Raw genomic sequence first — 19,744 nt, forward strand, 5'->3', positions numbered from 1 at the left:
AATTTAGAGACTAAAGCGGGGATACTGTCCGCGCGGTCGCGCGCGATGAAAAGTTGGATCGCTCTCTGAGGAGTCCAACGCTTTTTACAACACACTCTCCGCACATACTAAGGAAGGAAAAGAAAAAGAGAAACCAAAAGATGGAAAGAAGGAATTGCGTGCGAGGCACAAAGGAAGCGGGACATTCGAGATGGCCGACCCTCGCGATTAACTCCAACAATGAGGTCTCCTTTTTTCGGAAATGCGAACGATCGAAAAGCGTGAGACCGAAATGGAGAAGAGAAAAAGGAAGAGAAATAAATCGCGAAATGCGATCACGCGCGGGTCACGCTCGTCTCGGATGTTTGCGCGGAAAATCGACATTCGGGAAAATAAAAAAAGAAAAAGAACAAATACAAGAGATACACACACACAAACACACGCTGAGTGACGAAACCACAACGCGGAATTTGCGACAAAAAAATAATGTATTTTCTCACTCCCACTGCGCGAGGTGTATGTTCATCGCTACGTCTTATTTGGAACGAAAACCTAAATATATTATATTATTATATAAAATTACTGTATAATTGTAACGAAAATTGTTTTTCAAACGATATGGTATTTTTATTGTAGATATTATTATATAACAAATAAAATCATGATTCATTGTATCTGATTACGATTATTTCGTATTATCTAACTATAATTCTTTATCATTTTCCCTTTCTCGGTGAGATGTTTTTGCATTTGATGTTCACACGAATTAAATGAATCAATAATCTTTTATAGCTTGTTTCTTTCCCACAGTTGATAGAAAGAAAAGTGTCGGACTCGTTTCAAGATTTCTTAGAAGAAAAATGCGTTTTACTTTGGAAAGATTAGTAAGCAATCATTAACATCTCTTCTTTGTCGAATTATTGTTTTCATGTATTGTGTATCATCATATCTGCATACAGAATATTGTATGTAATAATTTTTTTATTAATTCGTATTGCAAATAATTTCCGTATTATGAAATGTTATATCCTAGAATATGGCGTTTTAATGCAACTCGGGCACGCCAAATTTTTTTTTTACAATAATCCAGTGACCATTTTAGTCTATTTTATGTGTCTTGCGTTACGAAATACTTCGCTAATTGCATTTATTTCATATCCGCTTTTTATCAAAAGGAATAATATTCAATATCATTTTTATGCATACATTGTTTCTTCTTTAAAGAAGTTTTTTTTTAGAATTATGTTCTGTTCAATATCAGTTTTGTTATTATTCAAAAGAGGACCCTACATAATTTAACGCCGAATTCGAATAGCGAACGCGAAAAATCGCGTATGCGGGGCGCAGGTAGGATCAAACTCGGATCCACAGATCACGACTCAATCGCATTGAGCAGTGAGCCATTTGGCGCCTCAATTTGATACCTTCACGATATGATAACTTTGAGTAGCAACTTACCAGCAGTTTGTCGACAACTTTAAAGTCATTCTTCATCAAAATTCATACTACTGCCATCATATTGCCACAATAATACACTGAACTATATATACACTGAAATGAGCATCGAGGAAAATTCGTGGCGGCAATTGATCAGCCGCCATTTTAGTTGAGACGATATTTGAGCGAATCAGAAGCGTTCGCGCACGCGCTGCGATCGATGTATCGATCGATGTACTATCGATGTATGGAAATCTATATGAACATGAATGGTATGTAAACAAAAATAATGTCATTTCAATTTTAGGTCGGTTTTCTGTGACTGAACTAATGTATACTGAAAATTTGCCCAAGATTGACGGTCTTTAATAGTATCTCGTCGGTGTCAATACCCATTATTTCAGCATTATTAGGTGTGTTCTTTTTAGCTGAACTTTTTACACAATTTATCTTTTTTCTTTTTCTCTTTAATATGAAAAGAAAAAGAAGAAAGATGAACTGTGCGAAAAGTTCATTAAAAAATAGATCTATTGAAAATTGTATACAACAGTTATTGTTTGAAAAATATATTTTTTAAATGTAGTTTAGCGCCCTGAATCTTATTGGCTATAGAATCCTATTGGCTATAGCAATAACGTCCGTTTGTTTTGCGGAAGCGGTGTCGCGAGCGCCACGAGTAACTTCCTTTCTGTCCTTTTCTACAGGTTTTACGACGTGCTGTCGGTCGTCAAAATGCAGAAGGTAAATTTTGTAGTGTCTTCGTGATCAGTATTAGATGGACGCGAATGAAAATGAATATTAATTGAATCGCGCTCTTTTTTTCAGAAACAAAAAGAGCCGATCCACTCCGTGCAGGTCTTCGGACGCAAGGTGAGCTAGAGAGCATTGTGAGGTTAGGTCCACGCGTGGCGTGTTTAACGTACGGCGTGTTTAACGTGAATTTTCTCATTGTAGAAAAGTGCGACCGCGGTCGCCTATTGTAAGCGTGGACGTGGAAATCTCCGTGTTAACGGCCGGCCGCTGGAGCTGGTGGAACCCCGCGTGTTGCAGTACAAATTGCAGGAGCCCATCCTGCTGCTAGGCAAGGTGAATATCGCGGGGAACTAATAGTTGACTCTTAATTCCTAAAGCCGATAGAGAAGACATTGGAGCAAATTGACATGCAAATTTGTCGTGTCTATTTATAAATCGTTCCGTGATGTCTACTTATTCCGAACATGATGGTTCACGATTAGCAGTAGATTCTGAAAATAGTCTTTCCTCCGAGCTCTTACTAGTGCAAGCAAAATACTGTTTTTCATGAAACAAAAATGGTTTCATTTGTGTTTTAGGAGAAGTTCTCCGGAGTCGATATCAGGGTGAGAGTGAGTGGTGGTGGTCATGTTGCACAGATCTATGCTATTCGACAAGCAATTTCTAAGGCTCTTGTTGCCTACTATCAAAAATGTAAGGGTAAATTAATAATGAATGTGATCGTTGATGATTTATTAGATAATATATAATTAATAATGTAATTGTTATCTTAGATGTCGATGAAGCCAGCAAGAAGGAAGTAAAGGATATTCTTATTCAATATGATCGTACTCTTCTTGTTGCTGATCCAAGGAGGTGTGAGCCAAAGAAGTTTGGTGGTCCAGGCGCCAGAGCACGATACCAGAAATCTTATCGTTAATCGCAATGTTTACATCTTATTCATATTGAATATAAAAAATAACATTTAAAATCTATATGTTTTATCTTTCTTTGCTCCCGTTTCCTTAATATTTATACTATAGTTCTTTTTATACTTTTTTATTTTATGTACAGGATTATTATTAAATAAATAACTTTTAATTAATATTTCATTCTTTACAAAGTTTTGAAGTTTAAGTAGCAATTTAGTGTGATTGGCTGGATTTTTGAAGGTAACAATTAAAAATAAATTTTTGCAGCAAGTTTTTATGACAAATTAAATTCTAGCTTGTGTTTTTATGTTTGTTCAAGCTTATTTGATAATTATTTATTTTTTAAATTCTTTGAAGTCTCACTTTAAAAAATAAAAGTTACGCCAGAGTTTTGAAAAAGAACGGTTCCATTTTCAATCTTTAATGAGATTTTATTAAAAATTTCAGTGAATAATATTATATATGTATATACCCAGTTTAGAAATGTCTGAAATAAAATTTAATAGATAAGGATACGATTTATAAATAAGATTAATTTCGTAAAAAAGTTTCGATAAATGTTTGTTTGTATTTGCGGATGTGATGTGACTTTTCGTTCATTCTACATGTGTTCCTAGATTTTCTAGTTCCCAAATAACATATATACATCCTCTCTGATATATATGTCATATTGTGCAAGCTAGTCAGTCAGTGAAATAGGGTAAACTAAACTGAGTTGGGTGTAGAGTATGTTGAACTGTCACTGTGTTTTTCGATAAATTTTTCAAAGAAAAAATTAAATCTAATCTAAAAATGAAGACACGGTTTAATACTTATGATCTTGTATGTTCAATCACTGAACTACAAAGGTAAGAGAAAAAGATAAAACGTATTTTTGATTTTAATAAGATCTTGAGGTTATGACAAAAATTTCATTTTCCTCAAAATATACAATTTATCTTTAAAAAAGTATAGCCGTAATATAATTTTATTTTTAAAATACATAAATTAATTGCAGCTAGTTTTTACTAATAAATAATTGTTGATACATAAATAATTATACAATATCATAATGCAACAGGTTAACACAAAGTTGTTATGCTCACAAGCTATTTTATAATCATGTAAAAACTTTTAGGCTTATTGGCATGCGTGTCAATCAGATATATGATATAGACCATCGCACATATCTTATACGTCTTCAACGAAGTGAGGAAAAATGCGTTCTTTTGCTTGAATCTGGTAACAGAATCCATATTACAGCTTTTGAATGGCCCAAGAATGTAGCTCCCTCAGGATTCTCCATGAAGGTAAATATCTCTGCTAAATAATAATATTAAATTATAAAATAGCTCTGCTATTGCTAGTAATAATTATCTTGGAATTTATATAATTTTACAGATGCGTAAACATCTTAAGAACAAAAGATTGGAGAGTCTTATGCAAGTCGGTATGGATCGAATAATAAAGTTACAATTCGGAAGTGGTGAAGCTGCCTACCATGTAATTTTGGAGGTGTATGATCGTGGTAATATAATTCTGACTGATCATGAAATGGTAATTTTATATGTGTTAAGACCTCATACAGAAGGAGATAAAATTAGGTAACAAACAAAATGTATCTACAATGTAAAATATATGTTGGCATGTAAACTAACAAAATTAAATGATATTTAGATTTGCAGTGAAAGAGAAATATCCTTTAGACAGAGCTCATTCCACAACTATGCCACCTATAGATGTGATCCATGAGCATATTCAAAAAGCTAAGGAGGGCGATAGTCTTAAAAAAGTATTAAATCCACTGTTAGAATTTGGTTCAGCTGTAATTGATCATGTTTTACTTAAAGCCGGATTTAATCTTGGTTGCAAAATTGGTAAAGATTTTCATATCACTGAAGATATGCCAAGATTAATTCTAGCACTCGAGGATGCTAATAACATCATGGATTACGCAAAGAAAAATGTCTCAAAAGGCTATATTATACAGAAAAAGGAATCGAAACTGACTCAAGATGGCAAGGAAGATTTCATATTTGCTAATATTGAATTTCATCCTTTCTTATTTGAGCAATATAATAATCAACCTTTTAAGGAATTTGATTCTTTTGATGCCGCAGTGGATGAATATTTCTCTATGATGGAAGGACAAAAGATAGATTTGAAAGCTCTGCAACAGGAAAGAGAAGCTTTGCAAAAATTAGAAAGAGTAAGAAAGGATCACAGTCAGCGATTGATTACGTTAGAAAAAACGCAGGAATTAGATAAACAAAAAGCAGAATTAATTTCAAGGAATCAGGTTTTAGTGGATAACGCTATACTAGCTATACAAAGCGCCTTAGCAAATCAAATGTCTTGGCCCGACATTCAAGTTTTATTGAAAGAAGCTCAAGCCAGAGGAGATCCTGTCGCTTCTGCTATAAAACAATTAAAATTAGAAACAAATCATGTTGCCCTAATGTTACACGATCCTTATGAAGACAGTGATGAGGAATCTAAGCTTAAACCTATGATGATTGATATAGATTTGGCGCATACAGCATTCAGTAATGCCAAGAAGTATTACAGTCAAAAAAAATCAGCTGCAAAGAAGCAACAAAAAACGATAGAATCCCAAGGAAAAGCTTTGAAATCGGCCGAAAAGAAGACAAAGCAAACACTGAAAGAAGTGCAAACCATACATACCATCAACAAATTAAGAAAGACATATTGGTTTGAAAAATTCTATTGGTTTATTACATCCGAAAATTACTTAGGTATGTTTTTCTTTTAATAATTTATGTCGAAATTATTAATTTTAACATAAATACATACATAGTGATCGGAGGAAGAGATCAACAGCAGAACGAGTTGATAGTTAAAAGATATCTGAAGGCAGGAGATTTATACGTTCATGCAGATTTAACTGGCGCTAGTTCTGTCGTAATAAAAAATCCCAGTGCCAATCCTGTACCGCCAAAATCATTAGCAGAGGCAGGCACAATGGCTGTTGCATATAGGTATATAATTATATTGATTTTTATTTTTACAATAGTAGAACTTGCTAAATTTACATATACATTGTTTTATTATATTATTATAATTATGTACATAATTATGCTTAATATTACATCTATAGTATAGCGTGGGATTCGAAAGTAATAGCTAGTGCGTGGTGGGTGCATCATGATCAAGTATCCAAGAGTGCGCCTACTGGTGAATATCTTACTACCGGATCTTTCATGATACGTGGAAAAAAAAATTATCTGACGCACAGTCAATTAATTATGGGATTGGGTATTATGTTTCGTCTGGAAGACAGTTCCATAGAACGACATAAAGATGAAAGGAGAGTGAAAACAGTAGATGAGGAAAGCGAAAAAGCAGATTCGATAGTTGAAGATGACAAAGAAATAGAATTAGAAGGCGATTCGGATGAAGGTAAATAATGTAATAAAAATCATCTAACATTTAATTAAATTATTCTTTAATTGTTAATATATATTTTCAAAAGTTCATAATTTTTAATGCTCTCTAGATGAAAATCTAGAGAACAAAGATACATTACATCCAATTCAAGAGGAGGATCAAGAGAAATCAGAATGTCATACAACAGATTATAGTATTAAGAAAGATACTTATGGAGAAGATGAAAAAGATACAGATGAAGATACAAAATATCAATTTCCTGATACACAAATTAAAATTGATCTTTCAGGCCCAAAGTGAGTTAATACAAAATTTTTGATTGTAAATCTAATGAAATATATGTACATATATATGACGTAATTTTATATTAAACAGGGTAAAAATACATGTTGATAATAATCAGCCTTTAATGCAATCTCAAAAGGACACGAAAGAAAATGTGGTTTATTTAGGAGATGACAAGCCTATTATAATAAATGCATCAACTGTGGGGAAACATGCAAAAGCAAAACAAAAAACACATCTAAAAGAATCAACAAAAAAAGTCGAAAAAGATGATAAAAATGAAAATGATAATAAAAAAGGAGAGCAACCTACGTTAAAACGAGGACAAAAAGGGAAACTTAAAAAAATGAAAGAAAAGTATAAAGATCAAGATGAAGAAGATAGAAGGCTTTCAATGCTCGTTTTGCAGGTTCTATTTTTTGCCTTAAATTATATACTAAGTATTTGCTCCCTAAACTTATTTATTTAATCTAACATCTTTATTTTTTCCAATTATTTCTTAGTCGGCAGGTGCAGTCAAAGAAGACAAAAGAAAAAATAGGGCTAAAGATCCATCAGGTCCAAAGCAACAAGGAAAGAAAAAGACAAATCCGAAACCTAACATTCCATCACAATCTATGCACACGATAGATAACATTGACGATGAAGATACGGGTCCAATTCCTGAAGTTGATATGCTCGATCAATTAACAGGAAAGCCTGTTTCAGAAGATGAATTATTATTTGCTGTTCCTGTTGTAGCACCTTACAATACCTTACAAAATTACAAGTAAGTAGCTCCTAAAACGATCAATAATTTTTACCTCTTTCTCTCTCATTTATAATAAATTTCAATATTTATTTTAGGTTCAAAGTGAAATTGACACCTGGTATTGGTAAGAGGGGCAAAGCTGCTAAAACAGCTATAGCTGTATTTCTCAGAGACAAAGAAATTTCTTCACGTGAAAAAGACCTATTAAAGGCAATTAAAGACGAAACAATAGCCAGGAATATACCTGGAAAAGTAAAAATAAGCGCCCCTCAGATTCAAAAATTAAAAAAATAGTTTTAAAATGTCAATTTTTATTCATATAATTGATAACCTGAATTATTTTTTTAATTACTTGCACCATGTAAAACTTATTTGTGAAGGAATGACATTTTCATTAAATTACACAATATTTAATGATTATTAAATCACAAAATATTAGCTATATATTTTTTAAAATAAAAAAGTATAAAATTTATTATTTACAATTACCGTAAGTATTCAACTCTAAATACTTAAGTTTGGATATAGTAAATATATATGTATAATATATGTAAATATGTATGTGTAAAATTTTTTTTAGGCAGTTTAATTTTATGATCCTCTAATTCATTTTGAAACTTTTCTTTCATTATCTGAAAACATATCTTACATGCCCAATAAATCGAATTGATTCTTTAAATGATTATTGTTGTGATTACTTATAACAATATAATCAAGAGAACTGAAGATCCTATTACATTCAAGTCAATTTCACAACACATAAAAATATCACTTAATTACATGCATTTAACATTTTATTTTATCAAAAAGTATGAAGTAATTTTTACAACATCATAATAGTTTTTATAACTCAAAATTTTTCATTTTTGAAAACTCTATTCACATATATACAAAAATAGAGATAATAATGAAAAATATTATCATTAGAATGGCTTTAATCACGAGTAACCATAATGTTGTATTAGTAATAATTAATATGAAATGTGTAAGAGGTCATGTACAAAAGTGCATAATGTATAATTGCAAGTTACATATTTTTTTGTAGTACAAATATCACACATAACTGTACTTCTTTTACTATCCTTTTATTTTTCGTAACACTATGTATCAAACATATCTTCATCTGATTCGGTTTCAGCATAAGTTGTAGGTATTATTTTATTGGATTGCAACCTAGTACTTGCTTTACTCCTAGCAGTAGCAACAGGTCTTGCTTTTCTTCTTTTTGGTACAATCTGAAGATGTATTGAAGATATACTTATTTATGTATTTATATAGTATTTTCATTATTTACGTAATATTTATCTAATTCTTATTAATACAAATTGAAGAAAAAAATATGAATAAAATATCTAAATTTTATTACCTCAGTTTCAGAAGCTGTTTCTGAATCATTCAAAAACTGGACCTTTTGTCTTGTTTTACTTGTGACTGGCTTTTTCTCTCGTTTATTACTTGATTTTGGTAACAGCTACACAAAATGATAGAAATAAGTATTCTAATGACAAAAATAAATCCGAAGCCACTAAATTTAAATAAAATTAAAAAATGAGTATTTCTTTTTCAGACAGTTTTGTAATTACCTTCATGTCAGAATCCTGTTCAGAATCATCGATTGACTCAATTGAAACTTTCTTTCTACGAGACGGAGCTTTATTTTTCACTATCGTATTTACCTTTTCAACTGATTCTGTTTTTTTCGCTTTTTTAAGAATTTGAATATCATATTCACCGTCAGAATCCATATCATCTAATGCTTTTGCAATATCCTTTACATTACAACGCTTCTTGTCAATTACGACACCTATAGTACTTTTTCTTGAACTTGGAGTATCCGGTTGTTTCAATTTACGGGGACTCTTTCTAACAGAGATTCCATTTATAGATTTCTTTAAATTTTGTGGAGTACGTTTAGAAATATTTTGTTGAATTAGCGTGCCAATGCTGTCCAATTTTAATTTCCCATCTGGTTTATGACTCAATTTCTTTAAACCACCTATTAACGTTTCTTTCAATTTTTCATAAGATGGTATTTCATTAAATTTTATGCTGGCTAACAAAGTTATAAATTTGTGAACAGCTTGTGGAACAGATCCATGAAAACACTTATTTAGGAAACCGTCTATATTGTTGAAAGCTTTTTCTTTCTCTTTCTGAACAGTGGCTGGATCGAGTAACTTTTCCCATGGTAGTGAACCACATAACCACAGGATCATATTGTAACTCAAAATTTCAATATCACCACGACGCGTTGGTACTAAAAAAAAAATAAAAACACATTTGAAGTATATATATATAACAATCATTTTTATAATTTATATTCAAATATTGATAAATTGCATTAAGTATCAAAATTGCGATTTTCTAATATTTACCTCCCATATGAGCATCTCTGCTAGTGTATTGTAAAGTGCCATTATGTGCCTTCTTTGGATCGACTTTCAATTCAGTACTTGATGTACAACGAGAAGCTAAACCAAAGTCAACTAAATAAACCTGATCGTAGGAATTCAAATCCAGTAGCAAATTTTCACCTTTGATATCAGCATGTATATAGTTTTTGTGATGAATATATTCTAATATATCTATCTAGGAAATTAGAATATAATATTATGCTATTAACAGGTAATTATTATTAATATTTACTACTATTTAGTATTCATTTCGTCTTACTATTTGCAAAGATAATTTGTATACTATGTGTTCCGGAAATTGTTTGTTATTTTCTTCAAATATTTTCCACAAGTCTTTTCCATATCGATCTATTACTAAAAATCGATATTTTGTGTTTTTATATTCATGACTTCCAGAAGCAACATATCTAGGTATTCCGAGTGCTGCAAGTTTCTTTTTTTTCTGCCAGCTATCAACTAAAAAGATACTATGATATATATCTCACGAATATCTGCACAATCAGATAATATTATCCATTGTTATATAGACTGCAATTTTAAAAGCAATTTGTTACATGGAATATATTAAAAGTCAATTTTACTTTTAAACTTACTTTCATCTGACTTACAGTTCCTCATATAAAAGTGCATTTCTACAAATAATGGGCCATTTCCATGTGGTTCCTAAAACGAATTTAAAGAGTATGTGAAATCAGAATAAAAAGCGCTAGGAAACAAATAGTAAAAATAAGGAGAATACTCACAATTTTTATGACATTAGGATAATCTTTAGGAATCTTTCCAGAATATGATGCAGCTGTAAATAATCAATATAATCAATTAGTACAATAATAAAATACTTAAGAATGTATTAAAAAAAATATGTATCTTATAAAAGAAATAAAATTACAATTAGATCTAGTTACGTAAAACAAAATCAGAAGTCTTTACATATTTTTTATAACTGTAACTGTATATATATAAGACTTAAAGAAAAAAGGACATTCATGTTGACCTTTTTTTTTGCATAACTAATACTTCGCTGTTGTGTTTACAAAGTGAGAATAATATGTAACGGCGATGTAATGCAATAAAATAACAGGATTAATTTCGCGTACCAGAGTAAACTTCCCCAAAACCGCCGACACCAATTGATTTGCCAAGAATCCATTGACCCTTTGATATGTCCCTGAGAATCTCTCCAGCCGGTATCGGTTCGGGCATTTGATAACCTCCTTTCTTCTTCGGTACTTTCTTCGCTGCTTTCGCTGCCATTACGTCGTTAAGCGCAAATCTTTAAAGAAACCAAAATCTGCGTTGAACTGGACGTGTCACGTAACGATGGATCAACAATTCATAGATCATCAAAGATAATCAACAATAAAGGTAGGTAATGAATATGAGAAACGATTACGGAATTACGCGCCAATACTAGCTGCCGTTATACACCGTTATGAAACATGTGATGACAGGCAACGGCATGGTTGAATTAAAGAAAGCCAGGTGGAGTGTAGCTCCTAGAGGCAAATCTGGTCCAAGAATGGACCTATTTTTGATTGGCTTGATAAAAAAAATGGCGAAACCAGATGATGTTTGAGCACTTGAAAATTTGAAAAGCAAATGTGTGAGGTCTGTTTTTTATTGTTGCACTCTCTGAACTGGTGCATACGGTGCAATAAGTTGAAGTGAATCAAACGTATATTTGTTTTCACTTTAGATCTATTTTTTATTGCTGCACTCTGAACTTCAGAATGCAGGAATAAAAAATAGACCTACAGTTTCCAAATCGAAAATGGATATACTGGCGCTAGTGTACAGGCGATTTTGACGGACTCACGAAAAACGAAAGGATGATCCCTTTCAATTCTCAGATTTCTCAGGTTTCGTGTTTATTAGCATCTGTGACGTTTGTGTTTGTGACGTGTGAAGTGTGAACGTGTGAAACGGTGTTTACTCCGGAATCTCTGGAATATGTTAACCGGTTTTTGCAGCTCGATTTCAATGCGAAATATAACGAAAGAAAAATTATGATCATGACTGATCAACTGGTATGCAAGCTTCTTATGAGTCGATATATGAGCTAGTAGTTCATTGAAAACGCAGAAGTTGTGCGCCTAATTACATAGGTTATCTGCTTGGTCGTTTGGATTTCTCTCTTTTTTTCCTCTTTTTTTCCCTTAAATGGAAGAAATTGCGCCCGATTCACCGAAATCACAATCAGGGGAAAACAATTGTGTTAATGAGTCAAACGTCGATGCGATCTACAGTGAAAATGACACGGAACATCATGGAAAGTGCACGCCGCAACAGTCTGAGAAATGCATCAACAATTCTATTTTCAATACCATTTCCAAGATCGTTAATCCCACTACAAAGGTAAATTTTTTTCTTTTATTTTTAAAAGCAGAAACTCGGATGTTTTTAAATAAACAATTCTTTAAGGCTTTAAAACTCTATTCGGGAAATTTGATTCGTTAAAAGTTGATGCTTACTTCTGATATTTTTATAATATATATTATATTTATATATGAATAGAATATATAATTTTTTAATATAACAAAAAATGCTCAAGAATAAAATTATATATAATTCTTGATAAATCTAAAAGTCATCTTTCTAAATACATCTTTCTAAATACAATTTTATGCTTAATATGTGTGGTCCTTCTTTTTTAATTTATTATAGTATATTATATGATTTTATTTAAATATAAATCTTAAGGTATAATATTAATGAGAAAACTAAATTATTTTCAAAGAAATTGAATAAATGTTAAGTTATATAATTAAAGTATTTCCATATGTTGATTAAGGACTATTAAAATAAGATTTAATAGATAAGAGGAATAAATTGATTAAATTGTTTTGATATAATATAAATAGTATACTTTATATTATAACATATAACTTATCTATATAACTTATTTATATAAGCTTTTTCATTAAAAAATACATGTTTTAATTAATATTAATTTTTTTTGCTAGGTGCCAGATATACAGGATTTTAAGATAGTAAAGCCGATAAGCAGAGGAGCATTTGGTAAAGTATTTTTAGGGTACAAGAAGACCAATTCCGAGCAAGTATATGCAGTTAAAGTAATGAAGAAGAACGAGATGATAAATAAAAATATGGCATCGCAGGTGGTAATTGAGCGCAATGCATTAGCTCTGACTCGTAGTCCGTATTGTGTGCAACTCTTTTATTCGCTGCAGTCCATCAGCAGTGTGTATCTAGTCATGGAGTACATGGTGGGCGGTGATCTCAAAAGTCTTCTTGGCGTTTACGGTTTTATGGAGGAATCCATGGCGGCATTTTACACAGCAGAAGTTTGTCTAGCACTTGAATATCTTCACTCGCACGGTATTGTGCACAGAGATCTCAAACCAGACAACATGCTTCTCTCACGCGAAGGACACGTCAAGCTTACGGATTTCGGGCTCAGTAAAATATCATCCTTGCATAGGGATCTCGAAATATCAGATCTAGTGAACCCTATGACTCCGAGCTTGTGCACCAGGACACCTGGCCAGCTGCTCTCACTGACGTCGCACTTGTCCTTCGGTTCTGCTCAAAAATCTACCAACGAATCAAATTTCAGTGACAGGAGTACACCAGCCATGAATTTACTCTCCGCTCTACAAAGGAATTGCAATCTTAAATCCGCAGAGCATATGTCACCGAATTCGGTCATATCCTCTGTCGCATCTGGAGATTATTCCCGTATATCTGGCGTCACACCTTTTCAATCGGCGGAGGATCTGCACTTCGAGCAAAGTCACGAGGAACAAAGTATAGAAGAGGAAGACGAAGCCACTATTGAAAAGCGCGATAATGGTTTGGATAGCTCTAGCAGTTACCATACTTGCGAGGCATCCTCTACACAAACAAATAATTATACCGACCAGACTATAGAGGAGGAAGAGGAAGAGAAGGACGAATCTACGATCGAGGCCGAGAAATCGCATCATCGATCTCTTGTACATACTAGTCCTGTAAGCACTTGCACAAATTCATTTGTGATTCGAGGATCAAAGAAAAGGAAGCGGAACGGCGCAAATTCAACGGGTTTAACATGTGAAATCGACGCAATAGACTTGGATGTCGTCAAAACACCCAAGAGAAACAACCGTGACTGTATATTTCCTTATACAAGTCCAACAATCAATGTAGTCTCTGGAAAAGCTGCGGATATTACCATTGATTTAATTGAAAACGATGGGAACAGGACACCAAATCAGGACACTGAGCAGAATACTGGCTCTGCGGGTAGAGTAGCTTTCAGTACGCCAGTATCCTCCACTAGGCAAAGAGATCACAATGAGAAACAGCAAAAATATGAGGAAGAGGATGACGCGAAGAATTTAATCAAGACGAGATTTCGCTTACCAGCTCCACATTCCGCTCATGATCCGCATACGGATTCGGATAACATATCCGAGGGTCATCGGTCGCCCCAGGGTATTTCACCCATTAAAACACCCGCAACTTCCGGCAATTGTTACACACCTTATAGAACACCCAAGTCCGTTAGAAGGGGCGGTCAGGGTGGTGCCAATAGGTCAGACGACCGCATACTCGGCACACCCGATTATCTCGCCCCGGAATTATTGCTTAAACAAGGTCATGGACCAGCCGTGGACTGGTGGGCACTAGGCGTTTGTCTGTACGAGTTTTGTACGGGTTTGCCACCATTTAACGACGAAACGCCGCAAGCGGTATTTACAAACATTCTTGCGCGCGATGTTCCATGGCCTGAAGACGAGGAAGCTCTGTCGTCGGCGGCAACCGATGCTATCGACGCGTTGCTCACCTTGGACCAAGCTTCTCGTCCCATGGCGAAGGAGGTGCGTACCATGACTCTGTTCCGCGACTTTCCTTGGGACGAACCGTCGAAAGCTGTGCCCCCGTTCATCCCGCAGCCGGACGATAAGTATGATACGTGCTATTTTCAGAGTATGTCTTCCCAGTATATTATATCATTGTCGTTTGAAAAACAATACCGTGTAATATATTATATGAGGTAAAATTTCAAGTGATGTAAAACATGAGCTTCTGTTAATAATAGGACTTGTAAAATTTCAAGTGCCATAAAACATTCTTCTATTATTACAATATAAATTGGAGATGTCTAAATAGTTTTATCAACATGTTGTTGCTAAAATGGAGAAAAGTAGCATTGCCATTATATTTATAGTTTTTTATTGAAAAGAAAAATATATATTAAAATTATATTTTTAATGTTACTCGCGTGTATGTGCGGTATTATTTTTTAAACGACATTACACCGCGTTAGTATTGGTAGTTAACAAAAAAAATTTTTTTCTTTGTTTTCCAGCGCGGAATACTATGCAACAATTAAATGTAAGTAATTGCGATACATAGTCTTCAGCGTATCGCAAGCAGACGTGGCAAAAACAGAAGCTTATAATGTCGAAATCGTTACTGTATAACTTTATTTTTTATATACTTGTGTATATGTATAGCAATATAAAATATAAAATATTTTGTTACTACTTGTAATCATCGAGTTTATTGACCTCTACAGTAAATGAATGATGATGATTTCATTTAATGATGAGAGAAACGCACATAGAGCGCGATGACATAAAACTTAGAATGGAATGTATTGCGTAATTAAAAAGAAATTAACGTAGTATCAAATTTTCTTAGAGAAGCGATGTTTTCGCTTTTAACTATAAAAACGGATATTTTTTAAATATCGCTATGAAGATCTTTAGAGCTCGACGGTTTTTATCACATTTTTCAAAGCGAGTATGATCGATTCCGCGTTTCTTCAACAATCCTTGTCGAAGAAACAGCGACGGTGCGAAAGGGACATGGCGGTAGATACGTGCGTGTCTTCTATTTTAAATTTCTAGTAATCCACAGAAAAAAGTGTGTCACTCTTGTGTACACGCCTGGATATTGTCCTTTACCACATCCTATACCCCATGATACAATACCGACTTGCGTCCAGCGACCATCGTTCACCATTAAAGGTCCTCCGCTGTCGCCCTATAATATAAGTGCAATGTTATTAGTTCTTAATTATATATTAATAAAATTTGATTATATTATAAGTGTGTGTATTTATATTTAATTTGCCGCAAAATGGATCTGTCTGAACTTCCAATTTTCTTATAATTGAACAATTTTTTTTCCTAAATAATGAATCAATTTTTGTTATTAATTAGTGAATGAATAACTGGTCGTATTTAGGCTATGATGGACAAGTTTGACTTAAGACGAAATGAAATTAATGAATATATAAATACAAACCGAGCATGAATCCTTAGCGGCTCGACCAGCGCATAGGAAACTGTCAACTATACCACCTGGCGCTGCTGCACCGTATTTCAATTTACACTCGCTGTTCGGCCACACTGGTACTGAAACTTCTTGCAAAATCGCTGGTTGCGGCCCACCTAATTAAATATAATAAATTACTTGTGTGTCAGTATATATCCTAGAAATGCTCGCGAATGATTATGCAAATTGAACGAGAATATTTGGAAGAGTATATGAATGTTATACATAATTACATACTTTTTCATTTAAATTCAAGTAAAAATGTTTCCTTTGATACGACTACGAGTCAAAGTCCATTTTGGTGTAAAAATATTCTTACTTTCTCTTAGAGAACCCCATCCAATAACGGTCGCCGTCTTGCCGGAATACAATTGCGATCCGCTAGGAAGACAGATAGGTCGTATTTGTTCGGTGAATTCCACGGGCTCGCTTAGCGTAAGAAGTGCCACGTCGTTGTAGAGTGTACGGGAGTTGAAGCCTTTGTGCCTCACGATTCTCTTCACGCGTCTCTCGATGTGACGAATCTCGTTATTCGTTTTAATATTGTGGTCACCTAGGCGCGCTATCAATCTCGCAACGTCCCAAGAGTTCATACTAGAATTATATAATATCTTCTTTTATTAGATATTTCAAAACTCGTCATAATATTTCTAATTATTTATACTAGTCGTATTCTCTGAAATTTTTAGAGTGAATCTCATTCTTAGAGAAAATTGAACAATTCTTTTTCAGGAGTTTCACTAGTTCAATTTTTACTCTTTAGAGTGAGATCCCACTCTATAGAATTTAGAAAATCATATATTTAGGAAATCATATATTAATATATCGTATATATCGTATAGATAGTAAAGAAATAATTGTAGACATTAGACATATATCATTTCAGTTTTGATTTACGGAATATAATGAATTGATAAATAAATTAAAACTCACTTTGCAACGCAGTGCGCCGCCGTCAACACATGATTGTTATTAATGAGCGATCCGCCGCAGAATTGTCGTCCACCGTTAATGAGCGCGACCATCCACGGCCATTCGCCCGGGTCTGCATTTTTCCCTCCAACAATACGCTCTTGATCTTGATTGCCATTCTTGGCACCGCAAGATTGTTGCGGAAGAATGTCGCCGTTGGTCGGAGACTTGGTCGTCGATGGGGATGTCGACGACGTGATCCACCATTCTGGCCTCTTCGTCGGCCACGTAGTAGCGACGCTGGGTCTCTTAGAGCTTGTGCTACTTGGTTTCAACGTAGTTGAATACGTAGTTGAATACGTAGTTGAATGCGTAGTTGAATGCGTAGTTGAATAGATATATGTACCAGGCGAAGGTGGATGAGTCGGGAGCGGCGGTATCGTGTGATCGGGCGGATGTGTGGGAACCTGAGGTGGCCAAGTAGGTACAGCTTGAGGTCGTGCTATCTCTGCGCCTTCTTTTTTCTTCTTATTGTCCTCCACCTAAAATAATTTATAATTCCATTTCGTTTAAAAGTCTTCCTCATATTCAGAGACTTAAAAATTGACTGTTTTTTAAAAGTGGATTGTGAATATACCGTTTAATATGAAACTTTTTATTTGTTTTAATTGGAAGTTTTAAATTTGTCTTATAAGTTTCTTCGCGTCAAGAATAATATAAAAATCGCGGGGAAATTCCTAGCAGTTAACTTATCTCTTGTAATTAAAATATCTCAATTGTTATTTTTTATTAGTACTCTATATTGGTATACGAAATTATTAAATCAACATTAAGAAAAAATATTAAAATTTAATAAAATGGCAGCAAAACATGTTTTGATTTTCAGCATTTTTTCCAGTACTATCTTTGTAAAAAAAAGGGTTAAATAATTGATAAATAAAAAAAAATAGTTCACGAAATCGCAAAAAGTATCAGTAATAATTATTCAAAGTTTCAAGTCAATCGATTAAGCTTTTTTTTTTCAGGAGAGTTTTCCCGCGATTTTATAAACATGGTTTTGGAAAAAAACGGCTTTAAAATTTTTAATTGATTCTTTAATCCAAACATTTATAACAAGTATTGTGCATGTGGAGTCAAATTTACTTCATTTCGATTTTCCTAACTTATCCTAAAAATCCTAATAGGTACAATGAATTAGAAACTGGTCTCTGAAAATGAGCACGGTGCATTCGGTCCTCCGTTAGCTGTTTAATTTTCGTCTTGGGCAACGTCTGAGATGTTTTTTTTTTAAATTGCTGAGTTAATTTTATACACATGTAGGATTTAAAAAATGCAATTTTAAAAATTGATTTTTTATCTTCCTAATGAAGAAGATTTCCTAATTAATAAATAACGTTAATTACGACATAGTTTATCTTTTAAAGAAAGATCCACAGTGACAGATGAAAGGAATGACTATGATATTACATCCAATAGAAGGAAGGAATGGAACACCGAGTAATAAAACGCGGGCCATAAAACGGTCTTTCGTGAAATCGTATTATCGTATCGATACGGCAGAGATATAACTTTCTAATGAGATCTAATGGGATTTAATTCGGATCACGTATTTTTACGATTTCCCGGTAGCGAAAGTGATTATCACGAACAAAACGGGGACGCGTGTGCGAATATTAAAGATAGAATTGGGTCAAATTGTTTAAATAGCTGACACGCATTTGGCTATGCCTTACTTGCGGATTGTCTGCAGTAGGATTGTCGCAGTTATCGGGGTCAGGCGTGACTAAGGGATTCAAATTCGAGCAACAGATCCCGAAACTCGGATTTCCATCCTCGCGGATATAGCTGCATGTGTCATAAACACCAAGGACCCAACCGTCCAAAGCACCGAGGTCGGGTATTTTGAAGTACGGATAGCATTCCTTGAAGGTCGTGCACCGACCGATTTCGCCTTTTGAAGTTAAGCAAGTCTCGCGAGCCGCAGCTCCGTTCCAAAGAATACCCCGACTCTCCCTTGATTCGAATTGATCTGGATCGATTGCAGCTGTAAATTAAATTTTTACTTAATTAATTATCTAATTCGTTAATATTTTTTGTAAGGTAGAAAATAAGATACATTTCTTTTCGGGGATATTTTAAATATTTTAATTAACTTACAGTTATTTCTTTTTTACTTTCAATTGTTTATCATATTCTGTCATTACCGTCTATTTATGATCTTCTTTCACGCTATTTGTATGTTTATCTTTAAAATTTTAGTGAGATGATTTATTCAGGTATGTTTCTTCACAATCTTATAACTTGTTAAAATGCTTGTATAGTATCGTGTTTGCCATCACAGAATCAGGATGCATCGAGCATGTTTATCTCAGCACGTACTCAAGAATGCTTGTGCTTTAGCGTGTAGAAACATTAATGTCCAGCTACATTAATATACATGACGTATATGTGTTTTTCTGATGTTAAGCAGAACTAGAAAAAACTGCTAAAATTATCGAAACGTCATCCTTTGATTTTGTCTTTCGCAAAAGCTTAAAAACTTACAGACAGTACACAATATTTAAAAAATATTTACAAAATATTTATATATATTTATAAGATTTATTTTAAATGTTTTGAAAATATTT

The 19,744-nt window shown here is 33.5% G+C and overlaps 5 protein-coding genes across 7 annotated transcripts in view; 3 read left to right on the forward strand and 2 right to left on the reverse strand.

The window, feature by feature from the left end:
* Positions 1 to 2,076: 2,076 nt before the first annotated feature.
* Positions 2,077 to 3,145, forward strand: LOC108747053 (40S ribosomal protein S16). The gene is made up of 5 exons (XM_018484290.1): positions 2,077 to 2,157; positions 2,242 to 2,286; positions 2,371 to 2,502; positions 2,748 to 2,862; positions 2,943 to 3,145. Exons 1-5 carry the CDS (start codon positions 2,149 to 2,151, stop codon positions 3,086 to 3,088), a joined length of 447 nt encoding a protein of 148 aa, XP_018339792.1. The 5' UTR covers positions 2,077 to 2,148; the 3' UTR covers positions 3,089 to 3,145.
* Positions 3,146 to 3,772: 627 nt separating this feature from the next.
* LOC108747049 (nuclear export mediator factor NEMF homolog) lies at positions 3,773 to 7,799 on the forward strand. The gene is made up of 10 exons (XM_018484281.1): positions 3,773 to 3,928; positions 4,198 to 4,369; positions 4,461 to 4,663; positions 4,737 to 5,815; positions 5,878 to 6,058; positions 6,178 to 6,479; positions 6,577 to 6,763; positions 6,843 to 7,161; positions 7,256 to 7,521; positions 7,599 to 7,799. The coding sequence occupies exons 1-10, from the start codon at positions 3,873 to 3,875 to the stop codon at positions 7,795 to 7,797; spliced, it is 2,964 nt and encodes a 987-aa protein (XP_018339783.1). The 5' UTR covers positions 3,773 to 3,872; the 3' UTR covers positions 7,798 to 7,799.
* A 641-nt stretch (positions 7,800 to 8,440) lies between these two features.
* Positions 8,441 to 11,740, reverse strand: LOC108747062 (serine/threonine-protein kinase VRK1-like). 2 transcript variants are annotated; one of them, XM_018484308.1, is made up of 9 exons: positions 11,734 to 11,740; positions 11,015 to 11,190; positions 10,661 to 10,713; positions 10,511 to 10,580; positions 10,177 to 10,373; positions 9,879 to 10,092; positions 9,087 to 9,760; positions 8,870 to 8,974; positions 8,441 to 8,738 (listed from the first exon to the last, which is right to left on the reverse strand). In XM_018484308.1, the coding sequence occupies exons 2-9, from the start codon at positions 11,169 to 11,171 to the stop codon at positions 8,604 to 8,606; spliced, it is 1,605 nt and encodes a 534-aa protein (XP_018339810.1). In that variant the 5' UTR covers positions 11,172 to 11,190; positions 11,734 to 11,740; the 3' UTR covers positions 8,441 to 8,603. The 2 variants fall into 2 exon arrangements, with proteins under 2 accessions (XP_018339810.1, XP_018339808.1); XM_018484306.1 differs by lacking the exon at positions 11,734 to 11,740 and adding an exon at positions 11,311 to 11,611.
* Positions 11,741 to 11,765: 25 nt separating this feature from the next.
* LOC108747061 (serine/threonine-protein kinase greatwall) lies at positions 11,766 to 15,362 on the forward strand. Of its 2 annotated transcripts, XM_018484305.1 has the most exons (4): positions 11,766 to 11,944; positions 12,023 to 12,272; positions 12,881 to 14,849; positions 15,232 to 15,362. In XM_018484305.1, the coding sequence occupies exons 2-4, from the start codon at positions 12,078 to 12,080 to the stop codon at positions 15,276 to 15,278; spliced, it is 2,211 nt and encodes a 736-aa protein (XP_018339807.1). In that variant the 5' UTR covers positions 11,766 to 11,944; positions 12,023 to 12,077; the 3' UTR covers positions 15,279 to 15,362. The 2 variants fall into 2 exon arrangements, with proteins under 2 accessions (XP_018339807.1, XP_018339806.1); XM_018484304.1 differs by having other exon boundaries at positions 11,766 to 12,272.
* Positions 15,363 to 15,461: 99 nt separating this feature from the next.
* LOC108747063 (serine proteinase stubble-like) overlaps positions 15,462 to 19,744 on the reverse strand; it is a 6,161-nt gene continuing 1,878 nt past the window's right edge. Inside the window, exons 2-6 of the mRNA XM_018484309.1 lie at positions 18,851 to 19,161; positions 17,139 to 17,659; positions 16,525 to 16,799; positions 16,176 to 16,321; positions 15,462 to 15,911 (exon numbers count right to left, since the gene is read on the reverse strand). Of these exons, the coding sequence (XP_018339811.1) occupies positions 15,759 to 15,911; positions 16,176 to 16,321; positions 16,525 to 16,799; positions 17,139 to 17,659; positions 18,851 to 19,161 (1,406 nt within the window). The 3' untranslated portion in view covers positions 15,462 to 15,758. The remainder of the gene's footprint in view (positions 15,912 to 16,175; positions 16,322 to 16,524; positions 16,800 to 17,138; positions 17,660 to 18,850; positions 19,162 to 19,744) is intronic.

The sequence above is a fragment of the Trachymyrmex septentrionalis genome, unplaced genomic scaffold (genome assembly GCF_001594115.1).
Source record: "Trachymyrmex septentrionalis isolate Tsep2-gDNA-1 unplaced genomic scaffold, Tsep1.0 scaffold190, whole genome shotgun sequence".
Taxonomy (NCBI): Eukaryota; Metazoa; Arthropoda; class Insecta; order Hymenoptera; family Formicidae; genus Trachymyrmex; species Trachymyrmex septentrionalis.